General features: G+C 44.0%; 1 protein-coding gene across 5 annotated transcripts; it reads left to right on the plus strand.

The window, feature by feature from the left end:
- The first annotated feature begins 608 nt into the window (after positions 1-608).
- LOC106943524 (CUGBP Elav-like family member 4) lies at positions 609-10897 on the plus strand. Of its 5 annotated transcripts, none has more exons than XM_015026832.1 (8): positions 609-1363; positions 2044-2196; positions 2572-2682; positions 4471-4536; positions 4935-5015; positions 6231-6314; positions 8444-8639; positions 10567-10897. In XM_015026832.1, exons 1-7 carry the CDS (start codon positions 1246-1248, stop codon positions 8569-8571), a joined length of 741 nt encoding a protein of 246 aa, XP_014882318.1. In that variant the 5' UTR covers positions 609-1245; the 3' UTR covers positions 8572-8639; positions 10567-10897. The 5 variants fall into 5 exon arrangements, with proteins under 5 accessions (XP_014882318.1, XP_014882319.1, XP_014882317.1 ...); XM_015026831.1 differs by having other exon boundaries at positions 617-1363; positions 4938-5015; positions 6231-6374; XM_015026830.1 differs by having other exon boundaries at positions 620-1363; positions 4474-4536; positions 6231-6374.
- Positions 10898-10989: the final 92 nt, after the last annotated feature.

Raw genomic sequence — 10989 nt, forward strand, 5'->3', positions numbered from 1 at the left:
TGTTTCTAGTTGGCGCTGGGAGAAGGCAGAGGTGTTTGCTTTTTTCACAGATTATCTGTTTACCATAGCATACTGTCACTTCACAACATAGTGACAGTTTCAACAAATTAGCAACAAAAAATTTATATTTTTAGAAGTTACATACTGTAACCGTAATGTACGTTATTTGGATTTCAGATGCCATACTGAGGAAAATAACAATTGCACAAAAAGAATTAAGGAATCGAAACTAGAAGTTCGGAGATGTTTTATTTCCACCTCCCTGAGTCGATATTTTTGTAGAGCCGCCTTTCGTTGCAAACACAGCTGCAACGAAGGATATTTCTACCAGATCCATCCGGTCCAGCATCTGAACTTGAATTCTCAGTTAGATTCAAGTCTGGAGTTTGACTGGGAATGCATTTTGATCCAACCAGCTTCACTGTAGCTCTAGTTGTAAGCTTGGGGTTGTTGTCCTGCTGGAAAGTAAATCTCCACCCCAACCTCAAGTCTTCTTTAGCCTCTAACAGGTTTTCTTTTGACTGTATTTAGCATCTCTGACCAACTTCCTACTGTAATGACAGTAATGACCAGTGAGCTCTGTGGCAAACTGTGAACAGGATTTCTTGTGGCTTTCCTTCTTGCCGCTCCTCTATAAAGTTCAGATCTGTGGAGAGACCTATTTCATTGCTATTTAGGTCGTGCTCCGTTTTATTTTGTGGCGTCAGAGTAAAGAGGCTGAGGAGGAAAGCTTTCGGCATTTCAACTCGTAAAGAATTTTGCTGGCCGCGTGTCGCTTTCCCTCCGCTTCACGATGAATCGCCCTTCGGTGAAAGTCTCTGTAACGCCAATAAAACACGTCGAATATGAGGTTTTGAACGTGGCAGAACGTGGCAAAAGTTCAAGGGCTGCGTATGCAGCTCCGAAAGGCTCCATAAATACCAAATAATGTCCAAAGAGGAAATGGAGGTCATGTCAGATTTTCGCGTTAGTCTTAAAAAACAGAAGCTCGGTTTGGGGAATAGATATTCTGTAAGAATCAATACCCGGTTTCTACCTAATAGCCTCTTTTTCTTGTCTCTGCGCTGTACCTCATTTCACTTTATAGCCCTACTTCTTCCTTTTATCTGTCTTTCTCATCTCAGTGACCTCACAGACAGCAGCATTCCTTTTATTACTCTCTGCTCTGCTTTCTAATCCCATCTCTTCCCCTTCCTCCTCCCCCTCCTCATCCTCCGCCTGCAGGTGCAGCAGCAGGCGGCGTTGATGGCGTCTGTAGGACAGGGGGGCTACCTTAGTCCTATGGCGGCCTTCGCAGCAGCCCAGATGCAGCACATGGCCACCATCAATGGCCTCCCCGGAGCACCGCTGACCCCCACGTCAGGTAACAGTGCCGGAGGTCAGGGGTTAAAGGTCTGTGGGGGAACAGCTAGCATGGAGGTATAGCATTCTTAATTCTAACAAAATAGAAGAATTTCAGGGGACTTTTTTTTATTTATTTTTTTTATATATATTAGGTGAAACTGGTCATCAGCGGTTCGTTCCCGATGAACATTCACTTCAAAAGCAAACAAAATATTAAGAAAAGAAAGAACTTCCACGAAGAATAGCAGCATTATTAGCACCGAGCAAGTCTCTATGACAACGGTTTATTTTAAGTCTTGTCAGAGGTGTCAATACTAACCGTTGGAGCCGTCGCTGAAGGTGAAAATAAACCCACTGCGATTGGCTCAGAATGCATTAAAGCAAATGGTTCAAATTCCAAGAATCCATCTGCGGCTGGAAAGATGCCCACACCTTTTTTTTTTTTTTTTTTTCCACTGCTCTGCAGGATTAGCTCAGAGACTCAGGTCTAATGGCTGTTGTGTAACCCTGAGGGTCACACGGGGCCAAGGAATCAGCCCTGACATTTAGCGTCTTCACCGGTCCATTGGACCAGCCCCTCTGACATTTTCGTGACTCGGTAGCCGGTCGAAACCGAACTTTCCCATCATGTCTTCAGGAAGAGATTGAAAAAAAAAAAAAAAAAAAAAACAATGTTTGTCAATGTTTCTGTTACTGCAGGTGGCAGCACTCCTCCGGGCATTAGCGCCCCCACAGTGACCAGCATCCCCTCCCCCATTAGCGTTAATGGTTTTACTGGCATGCCGCCGCCCCAGGCGAACGGGCAGCCGCCGGCAGAGGCTGTCTTCACCAACGGGATCCACCATTACCCGGGTAAGGTTTGATCGTCTGCGTAGCATCCATTAAGAAGTCACAGAAACAGCAGCTAACTTTATTAGCACCTAAATACTGTTTTGTTTTTGTTTTTTTGTTTTTTTTTTCCGTTCTATTTGCTGTGCTTCAAGATAGCAAAACTTTATAGACACAGACCAGTTAGAAGCATGGCTCCAGATTGCATATCTTACCAGCTCTAAAGCATGTTGTTAAGGGGAAATAAATGGCGTGGAGGTGAGCGCCTCTTCACCGTCCCGACGGTGCGAGTGTGAGATTGTGTGGTGAGCCGTGGCTCGTGCTTTTTTTGTTTTTTTTGAGGGGATGGACGAAGAAAACTCTATCTGCTTTTTCTCTTTCACGCTCTTGTCTCCGCAGTGTTGCAGGAGGTGGTTTTTAGGGAGGACTCAGAGAAAAACGGCTTGGGCGTGGCTCCGCGGAGTTGTTTTGGGGTTCAGGGTGGCTGCTTCCTCTCCTCTCTCTCTGAAGGTAGCGCTCCTCTCCCACCCGCCCTCACTCTCATCTCTCACCAGGCTCAAAACGGTCGGGAAGATCAGAACCCTAAATATTTTGTGGTTTTTTGTTTTTTTGTTTTTTTTGGCTGTTGTGACATTTCTGGAGAAAACTGGGAGGGATTGTAATCTCTGAAGATGAACAAGATGAACCGGCAGGCTCTGGGGGAGCTGCAGTGATTCACAGCCCAGACGGCAGAATGTGTTCGCAGGACATCGTTCAGATAAGCGCTCCACAAATATGACCTTTATGAAAGAATGACAAAAATACTTTGTTTGAATCTTTTTAAAGTTTGTAGAACATTAACAAAACATAAGCAACATGTCTACTTCCCTTCCTGACCCACACCACCAAAAGTACAAAAATAAGTAAAATTCAGGAGAGCAAAACAAAGGCAGTTTGTGAAACGTAGAAACCTTTTAACATGACTATAGAGAATCTAATGGATCACTAGCATGGCGTCTACGTAGGTCACCCGCCACGCTGGATCTCTAGCAACTCTTGTTGAATGTGTAGAAATCCTTGAATTGCTGCTCACAGATAAAACTTCGTCTAATCAGACTGAGCTGAAGAAGCAACTGAGAAAGGTTTCACTCTTCGTCCGTCTCCCTGGAGACAAACCTGGCGGATCTGCGAAGTATTGACCCAGCATGCCAGACACAAATTATGAACCACATTTTTCCAGACTTTTACTTGTACAAAATGTTTAAAAAAAAATCCCTTTCTTTCCACTTTAAAGCAATTCACCACTTTATGTTGGTCTATCAAATGAAAGATTGCAATAAAAGGCCATATAAATGTGCAAAGTTTCAAGGTGTACTTCTGCCAGGCGCCGTATCAGGGAATGACAAAATATCCTCTAAAATTTGCAATTAAATGACATTTTGAAAGTCGGATGTTTCCAAAGTTTAAACAAGCAGAAACTTCCAGTGAGACACGTCCACTCGAGAAAGGCAAGAGTGTGATCTCGCCCTTTTCCCAAACCGTGACCTGAGAGTAACCTTTGCCTGTTGCCCCCGCCCTCCTCCTCTCCCCCCCCTTCCAGGTTGGAAAAGAAAGCTACAATATGATTTCACACTCTGTAACTTTTATAGAGCTCTATTTTAGCCCTCACCTCTCCTCTTTCCTCCAGGCCATCTGTGACTGTGTGTCAGTGTTGCTGTCGGTTCACAGTGTGTTCGATATTTTCTCGGCTGTTTCGAGTGATGTTGGGTCTATCGGTGTGTGTCTCTGTGTGCGTCCTCTCTCAGTGGTGTGTGCTCTGTGTGCATGCGCTGCCTGTGGACCAGACGGGTAGAAAAACGCGCGCGCAGGTACCATCCCCGGATGTACGGCGCCAACTCGTGGCGACAGATGCGTCCGCTGCTGTGCGTTTAGCTCTCTGCGGAATGAAAACCGTTTTGTAGGATCTGGATTTGCATGACGGAGTTTTTGTTTGGGTTTTTTTGGGGGGGGGGTTTCCTGTGGTGTGGTGGTGGTGGTGGTGTGTTTTTTTGTCTCTTTACTCCCTCGAAGTTGTACTTGTTTTCAAGAATAGCACACTAGAGCTACTTTGAAGATGCCTCAGCAGGAGCATGAAGTGAAAAGTTTTGGACACACTGAAGGAAAAGCGAGCTGCCTCTAACCTCCCTGTCTGTTCTCCTTCTCCTTCGCTCCCCTTGTTATCTTTTCCTCCGTGCCCTCTCTTCCATCTACATTCTCCGTCCGTCTCACCTCTCTCCTCCTCCTCCTCCTCCTCCTCCTCCTCACTTTTTCCCGCTGAAGCAGCTCAGAGTCCCACTGCGGCCGACCCTCTCCAGCAGGCTTACACAGGAGTCCAGCAGTACGCAGGTCTGTCCGTCACTCTGTCCCTCCGCAGCTCATCCGTGTGTCTGTCTTGAGTGGCACGGGTGGCTGCGAGTTTGCATCCGAGACCCTTTAAAATAAATAATAATAAAATTAAAGGAGTGCAAAGATAAGCACTCCTGTTTTCAAATTAGGTATTTTGATCATGTAGCCCTCCTGTCTTTTCGGTCCAACTGGATCAGTTTATTCTCTCCCGGCGGTGTTTGTGCAACACGCAGACTCCATTGTGTACGCTATCTGATCGATTGCTTGCTGTGCTCCTGCATATATCACATTGTTTGTATGTATTCAAGTGTGCGCTGTATTCATGACTGTTATCTGATGCGCGGCGTGTGTGTGTGTGTGGGTGTGTGTGTGTGCGCGTGTCTTTGTGTGGGTCTCAGCAGCCTACCCCGCCGCATACGGTCAGATCAGCCAAGCCTTCCCCCATCCTCCACCCATCATTCCACAGCAGCAACGAGAAGGTAACACACACACACACACACACACCTATACACGCACACAGACAATACTGCAAAAATTTAATTTTGCTGTTGCTTTTCTTTCAAGCTTTTACTGCGTTTTTCTTCTCTGTGTCTGAGTGGTTCAGGCAGCTATTCTACACAACAACGTACTATTTTAAATCAGATGAACCGAGGCGAATCTAAATGCCCCAATTTTGTTCTCCGTAATTTATGACAAATAATTTTGAAAAGATGAAAGGCCCTTAAAAGTGAATTTTGAATCAAAGTAACAGGATTTAAAAAAAAAAAAAACGGAGTATCTCCAACTTTGCTGTAAACCTGCTCATATAAACTTGATGACCCCGAGGAGCAGCAGGCTCATGTCTGGGGCATCACTGCCCTCTAGTGGAGAGGATAAAAAGCGCTCCAATCCGTCGTGACGGAGTCTGTGGGTTTTAGGCTTTTAGTGGTGATTTGGTAAAGGAAAAACTAAAAATATAGAGAGGGGTGAACATGTTTAAAATTACTGTCAACTAACCAGAAAACACCCAGATACAAAAATACGAGGAGAGGCAGCTGTTTACTACAATTTCAGTCAGACGGCTCTGTTACTCTCAAAGGAAAGTTATATTCTTACAGCCTCTTGGTTGAAGAATCGACACCGGGTCATTGCATAATGTAATTTGCAGAAAGTGGGACCGCTGTGAAACAAAGGCCGAACGAGTCAGAAAGCATCTCAAAGCGGTTACCGTGGAGAATCTGTGTGACTGTGACTCTGTTTCGAGATGTTGAAGTTCCTGGTGTTATGAACTCTTGAAATACTGTGAAGCTTTAAAGGGAAAAGCAATCAAAGGAAGAGTTCAGTAGACAGTAAGTCAAGCATCTTCCATGGCTATCTCTCTCCCCAGACCTGAAAATGTGAGAAACAAGCAAAAAAGAGAGTCTGTGAAAATATTTTACTATTTAAACAAAATTACATATAAAATTAGAGGTTTTCTTCATGATTATACTGAAAAAAAAACAAACAAAAAAAAAAACAGGAGTTTTGACAAACCTTTACCAGGCGTACCAGTTGTTTTGACTGAATCTTCTCTCATGGTTAGTTTTTTTTTTTTTTTTTAATTTTTGCTTTTTTTTCACCCCCCATCTTTTTTTCTCTTCTCCCGTCTCTTCCCTATTTTCGTGCGTGTGTGTGCGTGTGTGCATGTGTGTCTCCTTTTCACTGTTCCCATGCAGGACCAGAGGGGTGCAACCTGTTCATCTACCACCTCCCTCAGGAGTTTGGGGATGGAGAGCTGATGCAGATGTTCCTGCCTTTCGGTAATGTCATCTCCTCCAAAGTGTTTGTGGATCGGGCGACAAACCAAAGTAAATGCTTTGGTGGGTAAAAATGAACAGAATAAAAAAAAATCTCTATATATACTGATTACTGTTTTCTATTTATTTTTATTATTTTCATTTTCACTGAATGCATGAGGCGATTTTTTTTTTCTCCTTTCCATTTTAAATTAAAGCAGAACACTTTGCTGCAGCCGTGCAGAAATGCATGCATTCAAAACTGATTTCTCTCTTTATTCCTATTAACGCCGTTTTACTCCGAAGCTCAACTTGTTTTCATTTCTGCATTCATATGACTTTTAATTCCTTTATTCCTGTGACATTTTTTTTTTTTTTTACAAATATGTGATCTCGGACTGAACTGCTGCTGTGTCGCTTCGCCGCTGACGACGATGAGCTCAGAGTGATGGAGAGCGTTTGATGTTGAGTCCATCAGCTGCAACCAATTAGCAAATTAGCTCTCTCATTAATATGACGCAACATGAATGTGCTTGGAGGAAGGAGCGTTCTGTGAAACCTTCGTGTTGAGTCTGTGTGTGTTTGATTGGTAGCTGTTGCGAAGCTACTGTCACTGTGCTGTAAAAAGTATTCGCACCCCTTGACCTTTTGTCACGTTTCCTTATTTCGTCAGTGTATTTTACTGAGGATTGTACAACAGCAGTGCAAAGCTGTGCATACATGTTAGAAAGAAAATGTATTTATTTTTTTATTCCAGCATTGCTCAGCTCTTACATGTCCAACATGCTGCTTCAGTTACAGATTCTCAGTCGGGTCTGGGGTTGGGGTTTGACCAGGCCGTCCTGGCACGCTAACGTTCTCTTAGCCGTCCCTCCGTGGCGCCGGCTGCGTTTTCCAGGCTGCTGCTCTGCTTGGAAAGTAAATCCGGTATCTGCTCCAATCTCACTCCTTCTGGAGCCTCTTTTTCTTCCAGTGTTGCCCTGCGTTGTGCTCCATCCATCTTCCCATTAACGCTGACAAACATCACTGTTCCTGCTGCTAAAAAAAAAAAAAAAAAAGAACAAGCGCCCGTCCCATGGAGGTGGCGGCGCGCTACGTCCACGTGTTGAAGTGGGGATGATGTGTTCAGGGTGATCCAGTGTTAATTTCAACATCTCAGCGTTTTGTATGTAGGTGAAAAACATTGGGGGGTTTTTTCCCCTGATCATTACATTTCAGACTTTAATTGGGGCTTCTAACACTTTTTTTTTTTTTTTTTCCCCCCCAAACAATGGCTTTCTTCTTATTACTTTTCCATTAAGACCAGATCGTTGTAGTACACAGCTGGTATTTCTGATCTCTGCAGATCCTCCAGGGTTAGCGTAAACCATTTTGCTAACCCTGACCCTTACTCCCCCTACCCAACCTCTCTGTTAAGGTTTTACACTTGTGCCACACTCTTTTCAGTTATTTTCAGACCATGGATTGAACAGATGTCCAAAACTCGGTAATTTCTGTTATAATCTCACCCTGATTTAAACGTCTCCATAACCTTAATATCACAGGATGATATTTGCTCACTTATGTCCTCTTAACAAACTTCTGAAAAGCCTTCACAGAAAACGCTGGATTAAGAACGGGGATTAAACCACACACACACACACACACACACACACACACGGACTCTATTTACTAATTGGGTGCAATTTATTGTGCCGGTGTAAAGGGGCAAATCAGTCCAAACCGTTCAAGGGATGTAAACACTTTTGCAAGGCACTGTGCATGCATTGCTTTATTTTTTACTTTTCCTATATGATTGTATTTCATACATTGGTGACTAAATGATGAAGGATTGTGTTGCTACCTCATACTTTTTCTATGCTATTTGGTTGGAGGCTTCATGTAATATCTTACTGCACTGTTATAGTTGCTTTTTTTTTTCATCTGCAAAAGATTTTTAAAGAATTTCATTGTTGCCTTCAGTTTTATGCTTTGTCACACTATGAACATCCAAAATCAAGGATGCGTCTCTTTTTCAGGATCACAACTCCTTCGTGAAAAGCCACGTCGTTAGCTGCTTCTAACCCTTACTCTGTGTTGCCTCATGAACCCAAACTCTTCCTGCACCTTCACCTGACGACGCTGTGTCCTCCTCCTCTTCCTTCTCCCCTCAGGATTTGTGAGCTTCGACAACCCAGGTAGTGCCCAGGCTGCCATCCAGTCCATGAACGGCTTCCAGATTGGCATGAAGAGACTGAAGGTCCAGCTCAAGAGGCCAAAGGACGCCAACCGCCCCTACTAGCCCCTTCTCCCCTGCCCCAGCCGGCCACCGCGGCAGGCGGGGCAGCCGCCGTCAACAGGAAGAGACAGGTCAGGCGTCACTTGAGCCGAGTAGCCGAACCGAAGCGTGCGCGGCCGCTGCAGTATTAAACTGGCAAACGCCCCGATGGCGAGCCCATTTATGGTGCCGCCTGATGTGTTTTCCATAACCTTTTATGCAAGTCATAAAACACTCGCAGGCACCTAATAACAGCTTGATCATCTGTAAAACGCTTGTAAAGATTAGTGAAGTCTTACTCCGGTGCAGACAGTTTAAGAATATATTTGGTAAAGGTTATGCTAATGTGGCTCGTCCAGGACTTGGCCGGGGGGACGAGGGAGAAACTGGTTTTGAAAGCGGAGAGCATTTAAAAAAAAAAAAAATAAAAAAGTAAAGTCTTTTAGCTAATCTATGAATTTAAAATCGGTAAAAATGTGGGTTTAGCGTTCTCTTTATTTCTGTAATACAAAGATCCATGCCCCCTGGAAAAGGTGTCTGATCTTGGAAACAGATGGGGTCTTTTTTATTTATTTATTTATTTTTTTATTTTAATGTCAGTCAAACATAAACAAAGCTGTAGAGGCATTTCCTTTACACGCTGCCTCCTCTGTTTGCAGAACATCTTTGCAGTAAGTGACCCCGCATGTTACCCTGTAGGTAAAAGATAATTGGTAAACGGCTCGGCGTGTTGCGCTGAGAAGGAAACGGTTCCGAGGGGGTGAGGGCAGGCATTTATTACCCCTCAGGCGAGTAATTGTGCCGTTCCTCTTTGTCTCCCCCCTTCATCTGTGTGATGGAGGGTTCAGGCCGCGTCGTTCATCCACCGCTGATGACTTCATTCAAGGGCAACTTATCACCCACTCACAAGCCAGCTGAACCATACCGCACAGTGTCCTGGGGCAAATCACTGGCAAAATATTGCATTCTCATACGAGTTTGACAAAGCAAGCACAGGGGCGCAAGTTTTATGGCGTTTTTTTCTACTCTTTTTGCATATCTAAATATTTTATTTCTTTTTCTACAGACTCCAAATGCTCCAGTTCACTCTCCCTGCACTGTATTTCTTTGTCGTTGTCCGAGAAGGTTCAGAAAAACAGGTGCAGCTAAAATAGTCTGCCATTATATACAGTCATGGGAAATAGACGAAGCGCACTTTAAGATTCAGTGGCTTGTAAAACCACTTTTAGTCACAATAACTCTCGGTAAACACAACCAGTCTGTCACATCACTGTGACAGACTGGTATTTCGGGGCCTTTGATTGTTTGCAGCTTTGCTAATGTCTTCTCAAAGCACTTAATTCATGTTGATTTCCGGCCTTGGACACTGAAACGCTTAATCTGTCCAAAAGACAGAAAGCGTTCCTTCACTCAGATGCAACTTTTGAAAATCAAAATGTGTTCCAGGAAACATTTTCTTTACGACAGAAGAAGCTTTTTTTTCTGGCGGCAGCTCTGCTAAACTAACCAACCGCTTCAGTCTTTTTCCGACTCCGATGTCGTGGAGTTTAACTTTTAACATGCTAGCAGGAACGTTGCACAGTTAGGGTTTTTTTTCGCAATTTCTCCGACCAGTGCAAGGTTGAACGTTGTGACTTGGGGTGACTCTTGGTAAGATTGGTAGCTGTCTTAAATATTTCTAATCGTGATCCTTCTTATTGTAACGTAGAATGATGTTTGAAAATCAGCCTTTAAGCTCTTTCCAGAGTAATCGGCAGTAACAAATGCTCCTCGAGGGTCATTGCTGGAGTCTTTCCTCCTTGGCGTTGCACTAAACCTCACCGGTTTCCTCCTGACCAGCCGACTGACACGACTCCTGGTTTTATGGAGGTGGTCAACCTTGACGGTGACCAGCTAATCATCAGTGTGCATTACAGGCTTTGTTATGTCGTTTTAAATCTGTAGGGCAACTTTTTAGTGAAAAGAGTGGCAGATTTTCTACGTCGTCGTTGACAAACCCATTTCTTCTGTGTTTTGCAGGATTTGTTGAGCTGAATAATACGTTGACCACTTGCCACCCACCGCTGAGCGCAAACTCGGCTTCTGGACCACAAAGTCTGCTTCAGAAAAAGAGAGAAGAGAGCGCGAGCATTGACCCGGTCCAGGACACTTCCCTTTGGATGTACTAAAAACTTTTGAACTGAGAGAGCGTTTTCTGGTTAGCACCAGGACTTCTTTTCCTCCTGCACACATATATACACCTCCTCCACCTAAAAAAGAAAAAAGAAAAACAACACAAAAAAAAACCTGCTTGAATGACAGCTACCTTTTTCTGGACCACAGACACTTTTACTTGAACACCGAGATGGGGAAAAAAAAAAGTAAAAGATCCTCCATAAAATCTACTGATAATGACCAACTCCACTAAACTCTCCAAGGGGATATTGTCGCCAAAAGTCCAAC

The sequence above is a fragment of the Poecilia latipinna genome, unplaced genomic scaffold, assembly GCF_001443285.1.
Source record: "Poecilia latipinna isolate Pla-1442-1.1 unplaced genomic scaffold, P_latipinna-1.0 Scaffold5409, whole genome shotgun sequence".
NCBI classification, from domain to species: domain Eukaryota; kingdom Metazoa; phylum Chordata; class Actinopteri; order Cyprinodontiformes; family Poeciliidae; genus Poecilia; species Poecilia latipinna.

What these genes read in the sequence shown, in the direction of transcription:
- LOC106943524 (XM_015026831.1), top strand. Translation starts at nt 1,246, where the DNA reads ATGGCGTCTGTAGGACAGGGGGGCTACCTTAGTCCTATGGCGGCCTTC. An exon ending in CCTCTCCTCTCTCTCTGAAG is followed by an intron (nt 2,683 to 4,470) that starts GTAGCGCTCCTC and finishes TTCCCGCTGAAG; the next exon opens with CAGCTCAGAGTCCCACTGCG. An exon ending in TCCACAGCAGCAACGAGAAG is followed by an intron (nt 5,016 to 6,230) that starts GTAACACACACA and finishes GTTCCCATGCAG; the next exon opens with GACCAGAGGGGTGCAACCTG.